We start from the raw sequence: 14,737 nt of genomic DNA on the forward strand, positions 1-14,737 counted from the left end.
AAGATAATTATTTCAAAATAGTAGGCTTTAGAATAGAAACTTTACAATTTTTCATAATTATATTTTGGATTAATTTAAAATAGCAGATAAAATTTGTATATAAAACAGTAATTTTTAAAAAGAAAATCAATAATTTTTTAAAAGAAAATAACTTACTGTGTAAGTTTTGACACTCCTCTCAAATAAGATTAAATGTCATAAGTAAAACCCAAGTATACTTGTAAATATTCAAACATATTGGTATATATCTTGGCTCAGCAAACATTTTTCCAAAGGGCTATGAATAAATATTTTTGATTTGTGGACCATATAGTCTCTGTTGCAGTTATGCAACTCTGGTACTGTATTGGGAAAGCATCAATAGACAATGTGTAAACAGATTGGCATATTCTAATAAAACTTTATTTACAAAAATAAACAGTTCAGGGTCATGGTTTGTTGACCCCGGTATATGCACCATCAACTTTAGTGATTAAAATGTTATCAGTCTTTCTCAGAAATACTGACGTAAGAAAACTAACACAAGGTATTCCTGAGGTACTGATTTTATATTCTTGCTCCAAATATTTATTACTATAATACTTAGCTTTGATGAGAAAGGGGAAGTGTTGCTAAATTATTTACATACATATTCCTATACATACAAATTTTAATATCTTTTGATGTCTCAAAAATGCCGACATTTAAGCAGGAAAGAGCATATTTTGCTTCTTACAGTTCATATACGCTATACTCAAGTTGACTTCTGCCTTTCCATTTTACATTTCTAACCTTGATCTCAGAATGGAGGAGCTGGACTAGATCGCTGAGTGCACCAAGTAAATTTCATTCACACAAGAAGAAAATTTACTGCCACTAAAATTAAACAGTTTATCCATGGGCACCATGGTAGTTCTTGCCAAAGTCAGACTGGAATTCAGTCTCCTGGCTCACATTGCAGAGTTTTGCCCACTATACTATATTATTAACAGGGCTTGGTTCAAGCCACAGAGGAAGGTTAATTATGTATTCAGATAGTTACATATATATATGTATATATATGTATATATGTATTCAGATAGTTAATCTGAATAATATATGTATATTCAGATAGTTAATCTATATAAATATCTATAAATATATATATTTATAAATATCTATATAAATATATAGATATCTATTTATAAATATCTATCTATATAAATATGTATGTATCTATACATATGTATATAAATATAAATGTATATATACATATATATATATACATATATATATATTTAAGGGGGAGTCTTTCTCTGTCACAAGGCTAGAGTGCAGTGGCACAATCTCTGCTCACTGCAACCTCCGCCTCCCTCCCAGGTTCAAGCAATTCTCCTGCCTCAGCCTCCTGAGTAACTGGTATTACACGTATACACCACCACACCTGGCTAATTTTTGTATTTTTAGTAGAGATGGTGTTTCAACATGTTGGCCACGTTCGTCTCAAACTCCTGACCTCAGGTGATCCGTTCGCCTCCGCCTCCCATAATGCTGGGATTACAGGTGTAAACCACCATGCCTGGCCAACAGTCTGGTTATTATATTAGGAATACATTTATATTGTTTTGAGTACTTACTAGTTATCCTGATTCTATTTGTCCTCTATTTTTAAAATAGGTTTATAAATAAAGTTACATAAGCACAATCAGTCATTACACGAGTCGTGACATTGTTCTATGTATATACCGTGTTTCATTAAGAAACAGCTCTTTCATAAAATGGCACGAAACACAGCTGCAGTTATCCCTTTCTTCTCCATCATTTCTAATAGTTCTATTAGAACCACTATTAGAATAGTGGTTCTCAAACTTTAACATGTATCAGAATCACCTGAAGAGCTTGCTAAAACACAGACTGTTGGGGCTCCCTCCAGAGTTTCCGATTCAATAGGTTTGGGATGATGCCTGAGAATTTGCATTTCAGACACGTTTCCAAGTGACAGTGGTACTGCTAGTATGGGTAAAACACTTTGGAAACCACTGATTTAAATTCTCATCCCTAAAGGTAAATTATAATTACTAGGAGAGGCATTAATCCACTAATTAATTCCCAGGCTCCATCATCAATTGGCATAGAATGTTCGGGGCTTGAGACTGGATATCAGTATTTTTTCTTATTCTTTTTCTTTTTTTTTTTTGGTTTAATTAATCAGTGCATTAATAATTGTATATAGTTATGGGGTACAATTTGATGTTTCAGTACATATCTGTCATGTGGAGAGATCTGATCAGTGTATCTATCACTTCATGCACTTACCATTTCTTTGTGGCAAGAACTTTCAAAAGCCTCTCTTATAGCTGTTCTGTAATCTACAGTATTTTACTGTTAACCATAGTCACATCATCCCACTGTGTAACAGGACACCAAAATGTATTCCTTGTATCTGTTTGTAACTTTGCACCCACTGACCAATCTCTCCCTAGTCTTCTCCCCTCTTCTCTCTTCCTCCCCCTGTCTCTGGTAGCCGCTGAAGTATCTCAGGTGATTCCAGTATATAACCAAGCCTGAGAAACAATTAAGAAAAGTCATGACTGAAAAAGTTTATTTGGTCTTACAAATTCATACAATATTGTCTTAACATATTTCTCTATTATATGGGGATCATTTTTATATTGTCACTTCATGGCAAAGAATAAATGCGATAGTATAAAGATGCCTTTACCAAGTGATTCCATAAACTGAAGGTAATTTAAGCTTAGTTTTATGCTACTAATTCTATAAAGTACTGAGAATATAAGGTAGTTATAGAGTTTTACTTTTAAAATGTTGTTATTGTAACATTTTTGCCATTAATAAAATTACTTTATGCTTCAGATCCTTAAATTAATTTTATTAGCATCATACAGACAGCAAAGATACTAGCTTCTAAAATTCTTAATTTCTTTCTTTACAGTGAAAGATGCAGATGTACTTTGTATGGACATACAGATTCTGTGAACAGCATTGAGTTTTTTCCTTTCTCCAATACTCTTCTGACAGGTTCTGCAGACAAGTCCCTGTCTTTATGGGATGCAAGAACGGTAAGCAAATCATCTACTTTTCTCCCAAGTTTTGATAAGTCTGATTACTCTTGATCATTCTTTGGGTATTGAATGTGACTTAAAAAGTGATTGTGCAAGGGCATCCATGGCAAAAGTACAGTAAAAAGTTCATAATTACAAAATCCTTTCAATGCACTTGGATCCACTCTGCCTCCCAAATGTGATCAGGTAAAAATAATTATCTCATGAAGCATTATTTCAAAAATTATTTATTAAGATAGAAACTGCTGGTTCACAGGAAACAAAGGGAAACACACACCCTCCTCCCCTTACGGATCTTGTAGCTAGGTAAAGGAAGAGAAACGAGATTATTTTGATGAAATCAGACATGCGTTAATAAAATGGAAGACTATGTAAGTACAGGGGAAAGGAAGAAGGAAACCCTGTATCTGCTGGAAGAGTATGGATGGCTTTCAAAGGAGCCTATTCTTGAGCTCAGATCTGAAAGATAAGTAGGATGTATAGGTTATCTGGAGAGGGATAGATTCTAGAAGAGGGCAGTGTGTGCACAAAGTCACAGAGATGTGAGGCTGCAATGACAAGTTCCAACAGTAATGATATAAATGGATAGAGCTTAAGGAAAAAGAGGCATGATAGGCAGGAGTGTACAGAGAGACAAAAAAAAGATCATGGAGTATTTGATTAAAGTCTTAAACTATTTCTGAGGGAATTGAAGAGCATTAAGCAAACTGGGCAACGAATCAGATTTGCCTTGTCAACTGAAAAATGACAAGATTTGCCTTGTCAACTGAAGGTTCATACATTTAAAAAGGAAATTCCTTATAAAGGGTTATAGCCTGCAGGGTGGTTGTTCTGACAAGCTGGAAAGTATAGCCTCCAGCCAGAAGCCGGAAACAGATACTTCAAGGGAGGAGTAAAGGGAACAGGAATTTATGCTGAGCTGTGTGGCCAAATATTTCATAAGCTTGAAGAGGAGTCATGATTATTGATTAAAGGTGAATCATGTACATGCACAATATACACTGATGCCCCTTCATGGGTCCCATGTACCAAAAATGGCAGTTTTAGCATGATCCAAGGCTGAAGTTTTCAGCCACCTGACATCAAAAGGTGAAGCAAAGAACATGAAAACCCTTTCTGCACATGCTCCACAGCCTGGCCAGAACCACTTCATGGTCAGTGGTCTCTTATCAGGCTAAAAGAGGAAGGGCAGTATCAGGTGACTAGATGATATCAGTATTGGAGTCTTTTGAAAGGGCTGGTTTTGGTCAGGCACAGTGGCTCATGCCTGTAATCCCAGCACTTTGGGAAGCCAAGGCAAGTGGATCACTTGAGGTCAGGAGTTAGAGAACAGCCTGACCAACATGGTGAAACCCCATCTCTACTAAAAATACAAAATTAGTCGGGTGTGGTGGTGCATGCCTGTAATCCCGCTACTTGGGAGGCTGAGGCAGGAGAATCGCTTAAACCCAGGAGGTGGAAGTTGCAGTGAGCCAAAATCAGCCTGGGCAACAAGAGCAGAACTCTATCTGATTAAAAAAAAAAAAAGAAAGAAAGAAAGGATAGAGGGAAAGAGGGAGGTAGGGAGGAAGGAAGGGCTGGTTTCTGTTTAGCCCTTAGGGAAGCAAGGCTAATGGTCATTATCAAGGGAGGGAATATAAGGAAACTTGTCTGAACATCATCCTGTCCTGGCTGAGAGCTCAGTTTTCAAAGTTACTCTGGGATCCCCTCAGCTGAGAGATTCTCTGTTCACTTGGCTGGGGGAGGGCCTTACAATTTTACTTTTATTTCTCATTTTTTAGAAAGATGAGTTTGATAGCAGAGTAAGGGAGTCAGTCTTGTGAGGATTCTGATATAACAGGATATGAGTAGATGAGAATTTGAGCTAGGAAACTCTGCAGATGAAAGGAGAGAATGGATTAAAGATGGGAAGTTTATCAGAATTTGAAGAGTGATTGGAGGTGAAGATTATGGGAGGAGGAGTTTAGGGTGACCAACTTTTCCAATTTGTCTAGGAATGAGGGTTTTCTTGAGTCAAGAGATTTTCAGAGCTAAAGTTGGACAGATCTGGATTACTGTAGGTTCAAGAGTGAATTTGATTTGAAGAAAAGTGTATTAGTCTGTTCTCACCCTGCTGATAAAGACACACCCAAGACTGGGTGATTTATAAAGAAAAGAGTTTCAATGAACTCACAGTTTCTTACAGCTGGGGAGGCCTCACAGCATGGTGGAAGGTGAATGAGGGAGCAGAGGGCGTGTGCAGGGCAATTCTTTATGAAACTATCAATTCTCATGAAACTTACTATCACGAGAACAGCATTGGAAAAACTCACCCTAATTCAATTACCTCCCACTGGGTCCCTCCCAGGACATGTGGGGATTATTACAATTCAGGGTGAGATTTGGGTGGGAACACAGAGCCAAACCATATCACAAAGTAAACACAATGTAGGGACTACACTTTCAAACAGTTTGGCTGTGAAGATCAACAGAAGAGATTGTAGCTCTAAGTCCAAATAAAGGAACCTTCTTAGTTCAAATAGGTGACAGCATGTTTATTTGCTTATGGGTAAGATCAGGGGAGATGAACTGAAAATGTAGGAGAGAGAAGAGATAACACAGAGTTCATTAAGCACAGATTTTCGTAACTTGAACCATGACAATATATGTAAAACGAGGCCTCCATATTCTTCTTAGAAATATTTTATAAAGATTACAAGAAAAACAATGACTCCAGTTGACTCTATAAGAAAAGAATAAAGATTCATAATTTCTGGTTCCTGGGTCAATAAGAAAGAGAAATGTAATTTCTCCCCATTTATTTCCCATAAACAAAACATGATTGGCGTAAATAAAGGAATATGGTGATGGACATACAGATGATTTTAGCAGGGATGCAATTCAGTATGTGAGGTCCTGTTTAGACCTCAGAGACCAATTTACTTAGAATATGTGAAGAACAGAATATTCTCAGCTTCACACATTATAGAAAAATCTGAGGTAAAGGTACCCATATCTTTGTCACCAACTTTACATGTTGCATCGATGTAAACTTCTGAGGAAGCAGAAGTCAAGGGGGCATTGTGGGAAGAGTACATCAAACATGACTTGAAAATAAAATCAGGATGATTTGTTGTTGGTACAAAGGTCTCACAGTCTCCTTCTTGCTTTAAAATAGCTTCTTAGACATTAATGTAGTGGAGTTTGTACCTGCTAATGGAGCTTCAGTGGAAAAGCAAGATTTCAATACACTTCACCCTAAAAACTTAGTTGTGAAGTATGTATAAAAGTGATTGCTAGAGGAATATCCATAGAGAAAATATTAATTTAGCAGTGACCTAAATTCTATTGACTTCAAGGTTTTTTTTTTTTCTTTCTCTCTAAAGTGTGGTAACTGAGTGTCCTAAGAAAATGTATTTCTTATTTACTTTCTCTTATGTGAAAAACAGAAGCACTAATGCTTGGAAGTAAAACTGCTCTAATTTAAAAAGTTGCCTCTCATATATATGTGCCTTGAATGCATACAGCTGTTTATTTATGGTGATCTTCTGCCCTGATGTTGTGAGCTCTTTTTTATTCTTATTCACCATGGTATCAGGAGAAAAAGAGAGATTCAGCACAGCACAGTGCCTTCAACATAATGCAATTGTATATGCATTGAATGTAAGAGCATAAACCATTCCCGAATCCCTTTTGTATGACTTTAATCAACATACATATTTTTAAGTTGACTTAATGGCAAATTAAAATTTATATCACTAGAATTATTATTGCAATTTTATTATTATTAGGCATGCTAGCTTTATATTAATTAATGCTAGAAAAGTGGCTCTAAAATATTTTGGTTTGAATGAAATATTATAAGTATATTAAAATTGCACCATTTATTAGAAATACAGTTCATTTAATGGGTTTATTTTCTAAAAATATTTTCAAACCAAATAGAAAAAAATTAAATGATAGCTATGTACTGTAGAAAACTAGCATGTAAAACAAAAGGAAACTCATTTAAGTTATTAATTACTAGATAATGTAAATTGTTAACTAAAATATTGATATAAAATTCCACAAGTGAAATATGATAATCCAATAATTAAACACAATCATTCCACTAACATTGTATTAGGCAGCTGTGGTGACTTCATTTCAGAAGTACCTAATTTATTAAAAAACAAAAAAGAACAAAAATCTTTGAATCACCCAGATATTTAAAAATTTGTATTTTTATATACATTGTTTTTAAAAGACAAAGACGTGTTATATGTTGTCTATCTAATATGGAATTATTAGTTTTTATCCAAATGGTCATAAATAAGTTAAAATAAATTTACCTTTTTAGTTAAATATTAAGATATTTTGAAAAGGGTAACCAGAACAGCTAGTCTTTTCTATGCTGTAATAATAAGAACTGTATAACATATTGTTATGGACGGCATTATTTGATTTGCCCATCAACTGAATCCATGGTATAGTGACATACTTCTTCTTTATAATTTTAAAAATATGTTAATTCCTTGATACATGATATATTGTCAAGTTATACTAAAAATCTGGACCTAAAAGGAGATTAATGACTTTTCTCTGTTAGTAAAGCAGTAATAGTACATTTTGTCACCTCAATGTGATCAATTACTGTTGAGACACCCTCTAAAATATTTTTTGATGAAATGTGAAAATGACCAGTGGATTATATTCCTATAAATTAGTTTTAAACCTCCTTCTCCCACTCTCAAACATATACTATCAAACATAGAGCAGTTTTAAATCATTAATCTGCTCTAATACCTTTATTATCAAAGATAATGAATGTGGAGGCCTAAGTCAGTTTCGAAGTCAACTGGACATATCAGCTCTGAATTTTGCAGAGGATGAGGAAAGGGATATAAATCTCTATAATTACCAAGGGAGGCTATAAAATAACTTGCAGTTTGAAAACTCATGAAATTGCTCAGTTTTACAGGGCTGCATGTATTTTTCTTCAAAGTTATAAAAGAGTAAAACTATTTTATTAAAATTGAAAAATAAGATTGCTTTATTGTCAGAAAGTGATATATCACATAGCAAACTTAATGAAAAATTATAAGGCCTTCCTAAAAGGCAACATGAAAAGTCTTGATGTACATCTAGTGATTTGGAAGCCTCTTTAAAATAAATGCAATGAGATTGTTAGTCATCCACAAGCCCAATGAAAATATTAAGGCTTTTAAATTTTTTTTAAAGAGAAGGATGTTTTCAGTGTACCGTAAAACATAGAATGAGAATGAGATGAATAATACTTCTATGAGCTTTGTCAGAGCTAGGCTGGCAACAGTCAAGAGTTGCTGACATTTTGTCTCTTACCATGAATCGGACACCGAGGGCTCATTACCTGGACTGCCTTTAGTGGCCATGCCTTGCTCAGTAGACAAACTACGGGCATTTGTCTAGCTTACAGCATTCTTCTGACTTAGCTTTAGCCAAAAGATCCAGTAACTTGTCACTGTGAGTTTCTATAAAGTGGATAAACTAGGAGCTCACACAAAGAGTTAACCTATTGGCTCCTGTTTAGTGCCAGACCCATGTTTACTCCATAGTTCAGCCTGCACCCTGCATAGGCCTGTTGGTGTTTCCAGATAGGATCTGGTGAACTCTTAGAGGAGCCTGATATTATTCAGAAGCCAGAATGTGGAAACAAAGGGAAAGCTTGCATCTCTCTCTTTTATTACTCAGCCATTCTTGATTTAGTAATATTTACTGGAGATCTTTGTGCTAGGCAACATCCTAGGTTCTAGAGAGGTGACTGTGACAGAATCCCTGACCTCAGTGAACACACAGACTCTCAGGGACAAGGTATAAAGATAAATAATCTTAAAATAATGTAGTAATTGCAATATATTCTATATAACTATAGCTTTGTCTTTTCTGTGCCAAAACTCACTGTCCCAAGAGCTGATTGATGGTTAACATTTATTGAATGTATACTTTGTGCCATCATTTTAGCTACAAAATTTACATATCTTACTGGAATCTGATTCAGTGAGTACCATTATTATCTTTATTTCGTAATTGAGAAAGTAGACCCTGGGGGAAGTAAAGTAAGTTGCCAAGAACAGCCCAGTGGTCAGTGACAGCGTGAGAAAGCAGGCTGCCTCTCCAACCACAGTCTTCCTTCTTCATGCCCTTGGCCATTTCCATTCCTCTATAAATCCATTTAGTTCCTTTGGATTTCTACCACAGTAGCCTCCAAACTATTTTTTATAAAATTTTTTTAAGCAATTACTACTGTGCTGGTATTTTATGTATATAATGATTTATATATACACCTGAAATAAAAATGACAAAAAGATACATTAGCAATATTAAAAATTCTATATGATTCGTTCATAGCTTCTAATTTTGTTTGGTTCTGACCGAAATATAATAATGACATTAAAATGACAGTTCAGTGAGAAAAGATGACTCAAAACATGCTTATATTTTTAAGGAATCCTGATTATTAATTTTAATTAATGGCTGTAATGCAATGATTTACAAGTATGATCTACGACTGGATTTAGCAGCTATCAGAACTGCAAATGATCCCTTGACAAAAATACAGAATTCTGAAAGGAAAAAAGGTATGATAGTCTTTACTTACTAGTGTTCAGGCTGGACTTTTGAATTCATCCATTAATTATGCAAAGGAATTTTTGTTAAAATTTTGCTAGGCTTTCCTCTTGTTCTGAGGTCAATCAGTTGGTTTTGCAAATGAATCAGAAGTTTTCAAATATTTTAATACTATGTAGAAAATTCTTCTTTTTTTATTATACTTTAAGTTGTGGAGTATATGTGCAGAACATACAGGTTTGTTACATAGGTATACACGTGCCATGGTGGTTTGCTGCATCCATCCCCCCCGTCATCTACCTGAGGCATTTCTCCTAATGTTAGCCCTCCTCAATCCCCCCACACCCTGCTATCCCTCCTCAATCCCACCTCCACCCCCAAAAGGCCGCAGTGTGTGATATTTCCTCCCTGTGTCCGTGTGTTCTCATTGTTTGGTGTGGCGATTCCTCAAGGATGTAGAAATAGAAATACCATTTGACCCAGCAATCCCATTATAGGGTATATACCCAAAGGATTATAAAACATTCTTTTATAAAGAAACATGCACACTTATGTTTATTGCAGCACTGTTTACAATAGGAAAATTATTTTTCTACATTCTTCTTAAAGCTAGATAGAAGGCCTTTTAAAGTTTACTGCCCTTATGTAGATTTGGCAGAGGAAACACTAAAAATATCTGTTATCAAATGTTCTATAGCATAAGTTTCTTTTGAAAATGGTGTCTTTTTTGTTTGCTGTTAAAATGTCACCTTTACTTTGATAGAATGATTAGCCATATTATTATTTTCAAAAATGCCTGCTTGTAGCTCACTGAGCTCACTTTTGGCAAATGCCCACTATCACAAAAAAAGAAAGGTCAATAAATTAGGAATACGTGTGTTTTGGGGAGAAAAAGCATAAACTTTTCTTTTCAATGCTTTGCTAAAATAAAATTATGAAATTTAAATTTTGTGGGAGTAGAAAACCTTTTTTTTTGGTCACTTTCTGACTTGTTACAAAATATTGTAAATATTCTAATCATCAAAGGGCTAGTGTATTAGCCTGTTTTCACGCTGCTAATAAAGACATACCCAAGATTGGGCAATGTACAAAGGAAAGAGGTTTATTGGACTCACAGTTTCACATGGCTGAGGTGGACTCACAATCATGGCAGAAGGCAAAAGGTACTTCTTACACTGTGGTGGCAAGAGAGAGAAACTCGTGCAGGGAAACTCTGGTGTTTAAAACCATCAGGTCTCATGAGACCCCAATCACTGTCATGGGAAAAGCACAGGAAAGACTTGCCCCCATAATTCAGTCACCTCCCACCAGGTCCCTCCCACTTGAGTATTATAGGAATGACACTTGAGTATTATAGGAACGATAAGATGAGATTTATGTGGGGACACAGAGCCAAACCATTTCAACCAGTTAACATAAAACTAACCAACTTATAAATACTCAAAGTGCTTGAAAGTGCAAAAATACATTGCAATATAAAATTTAAAATAAGCCTCACTGCATTGGTTTTATATACTTTGTTGCATCTTGCTTTGAACACCTTGATTCAAAGACCTTAATGTTGCACAAATCCCATGCAAAGGCTTACTGCTTTCTCACTAAATAAATGTCTATTACTATCAGTTATGAAATATGCTACATCCTAACCATGTGATGTTAACAGCTGTATAAAATAATCTTGCCTCTGAAAAAGGTGTCCCTTTACTATTTCTTCTGCCTGACACACCTTGGCCCCTCATTGCCTAAAGAATTTACATTCACCCTTGAAATTTCACTTAACCTTCCCTACAGACCTTCCCATGCTTGTTCCTCTGGATTAGGCATCCCAAGAGGTAAACAAGAAAACTTTGTATCACATAGAATTTTGCTAAAGTTATTTCTTTGTAAAGTATTTTAAAATGTTGAAGTTGGTGAATGAGACATTTTTTTCTCCATAAAGAGACAAGCCTTACCAATTAGCTAACATTTTATGTAATTACTAATGGCTTCAGGAATGGGCTACAAGAAGATATGCTTGAAAAAAATCAGTGTACTTAATTGCATTTTTATAGAACTCTGGACTTAAATCCTATATTATCTTGTATTTATGTCAGACAGTATAGTACAATAGGAGCATGCTGCCATTCTGCCTGGATTCAAACCCCACATTTGCTGCTTATTTACAGCATGTCCTTGGGCATATTGTATAAAATATTTTTGCCACAATTTCCTTATTTGTAAAATAAATGTGCATAGTAGTACCACTTATCATATAAGGATAAAATGGGCATTAAATGATTAGTAGTATGATGTGTCCAGAAAAGTGACAGATAAGAACGCAGTATCTTTTAGATATTCTTGTGGAGCCTGTCATACCATGTAATCGCTTAGTTTTATTCTGCTATCATGAAACTCAGAACTTTCTTCTCCACTTTCACAATGGTTGGATAATAGGTGCTTACCAGATGTTAAAGGAAGTGAGGGAAATATGGAGGGTAAAAAGAGAAGTGAGGGAGGGAAGGGAAGAAAAGAAGAATCTATCTTACCATGGTGTTTTTTCTAACTCAAAACTTTGTGTCATGTGCTTCAGATATAGTCTATTTCACTTTCTTTTTTTTATATTTCATTTAAACCTATGAGTAGGTGTGATGTGGTATTGACAAGAATGTATATTTTGTGTATTTAAAGTGGAGAGCTCTATAAATATTTATTAAGTTTACTTGTTCCAGATCTGAGTTCAAGTCCTGGATATCCTTATTAATTATCTGTCTCATTGAGTCTAAATCTCTTTATGAGTCTTATGTATCTGGGTGTTAGAATCATTAGCTCTTATTGTTGCATTGAGCCTTTTACCACTATATCTTTGTTGCTTTAAAATCTATTTTATCAGATATGAGAATTGCAACTCCTGCTTTTTATTTATTTATTTATTTTTGCTCTCCATTTGGTTGGTAAATCTTTCTCTATCCCTTTGTTTTGAGTCTTTGTGTATCCTGGCATGTGAAATGGGCCTGGATGTAGCATACCGTTGGGTTTTGGCTGTATCTTTTGATTGGGGGATTTAGTCGTTTTAATTTAGGATTACTGCCATTTGATGTTAACTGGCTATTTTATCCATTCGTTGATGTAAATTCTTCTTCTTCTTTATGTTGATGCTCTTTACTTTTTGATATATTTTTAGAAAGGCTAATACTGGTTGTTTCTTTCTATGTATAATGCTTCTTTCAGAAGCTCTTGTAAAGCAGGCCTGGTGGTGACAAAATCTCTGAGTACTTGCTTGTTTGCAAAGGATTTTATTTTTCCTTCACTTATGAAGCTCATTTTGGCTGGATATGAAATTCTGGGTTGAGAGTTTTTTTCTTTAAGGATGTTGAATATTGGCTCCCACTCTCTTCTTGCTTGTAGAGTTTCTGCTGAGACATCTGCTCTAAGTCTGACAGGCTTCCCTTTGTGGGTAACCTGACCTTTCTCTCTGGCTGCCCTTACTATTTTCTCCTTCATTTCAACCCTGGTGAATCTGACGATTATGTGCCTTGGGGTTGCTCTTCTTGCGGAATATCTTTGTGGTGTTCTCTGTATTACCTGGGGTTGAATATTGTCCTGCTTTGCTAGGTTAGGAAAATTTTCCTGAATAATATCCTGAAGAATATTTTCCAGCTTGGATTCATTCTCTCCGTCGCATTCAGGTACACCCATCAAACATAAATTTGGTCTTTTCACATAGTCCCACATTTCTTGGAGACTTTGCTCATTCCTTTTTATCCTTTTTTCTCTAATCTTGTCTTTTCATTTTATTTCATTAAGTTGGACTTTGACCTTTGATATCCTTTCTTCTGCTTGATCAATTTGAGTGTTTAAACCACTTATTAATTCATTAATAAGTGAATTAATGAAACTGAAGAATACAATACAGGAACTCCGAGAAGTATAAACAGGTCTAGTCTATTTCACTTTCATTTCTTTTCCTTTCTTTCCATTTATATTGATGCCAAGGCATAGCACAAAATTGTCAATAAATATTTAAGAAATACATAAATTATGCAATTTCATTTCTCCAGGTTATCACAAAATTCTATCCTTTTCCTTCTTTCTTGATAATAACATAGACTTCTTTTTCTGCTACTATAATTTGATGACATGAACCACATCAGACATCTCAAGTTATCTTTCATTCAGTCTCTAACGTTGCATCTGACATAATTTAATATTCCCCTTTCTCAATTATCTCATTTTATTATGCCTTTTGTTTCAGACAAAACTTTTTTCCCCTCATGTTTTCTCTGGATATCTGTGTAGCTTCCAGTATGTTATCACTTATGTTCAATAGGATTTTATGTTATCACTTATGTTCAATAGGCTTTTGTTTTCCTAATAACTTCTCTCATTTCATTAAAAATGTAGTAGAAGCTGTGTTCTAAGAAAAGGTACACTGATTAAAATGGACATTATGTTTCTTTTTCCAGAGTAGTATTAGCACCAATAGAAACTTCCGATTTTCCACAAACATGACTACCTGGTTTGGCTTTCACACCATTCTCTAGAGGAGTAGCATTTGAGTGGCTTTCAATTGCTTCTGAAGGCATTCATTAAAAAAATATACGTGTGTGTGTGTGTGTGTGTGTGTGTTTTCTAAAATGCATAAGATATTCAGAACTTACAGTCATAGCAGTTACATTTGCGATTAGGTTAAGGTATAAGTACATAGATTTTAAGTTATTATAGACTATAAATCAGATGTTTTGCTTTTTAGGTAGAAAAGCATTTTACCCAAATAATCCACTTGTTTGAAAATTAAAAATAAGTATTTTTAATACATAGTAAAAGCATTATATCTTTAATAATAAATCAATTTAATATGCTATAAGTCTTTCAAAGGTTGTTATTTAAGTTTGCTAAAACTATTGTGTATCCCATGGCTTCCACAGAAACCCTTTGCATACACATCACAAATATTATTCCTTTCTTCTTTTCCTTGCAGTCACTATAAATGGTATTACAATGACCAGCAGTGGGAAGACTAGATTTTTATATATAAGTATCAGCCTTTGAAAAAATATTATATTCAATAATGGAAACAATTAATTATTAATGACTATGTATTTCCACCTGAAAAAATAAATATACATTAGCTTTATGAGATTATTTTAATTTCA

The 14,737-nt window shown here is 34.6% G+C and overlaps 1 protein-coding gene across 6 annotated transcripts in view; it reads left to right on the plus strand.

Moving 5' to 3' along the window:
* The window catches only part of SPAG16 (sperm associated antigen 16), a 1,454,415-nt gene that overhangs the window by 1,018,214 nt on the left and 421,464 nt on the right, over positions 1-14,737 (plus strand). For all 6 annotated transcript variants that reach the window (XM_078328429.1, XM_078328427.1, XM_078328430.1 and 3 more), the window contains one exon: positions 2,912-3,038. In XM_078328429.1, coding sequence (XP_078184555.1) covers positions 2,912-3,038 — 127 coding nt within the window. The remainder of the gene's footprint in view (positions 1-2,911; positions 3,039-14,737) is intronic.

Source organism: Callithrix jacchus, chromosome 6 (genome assembly GCF_049354715.1).
Source record: "Callithrix jacchus isolate 240 chromosome 6, calJac240_pri, whole genome shotgun sequence".
NCBI classification, from domain to species: Eukaryota; Metazoa; Chordata; class Mammalia; order Primates; family Cebidae; genus Callithrix; species Callithrix jacchus.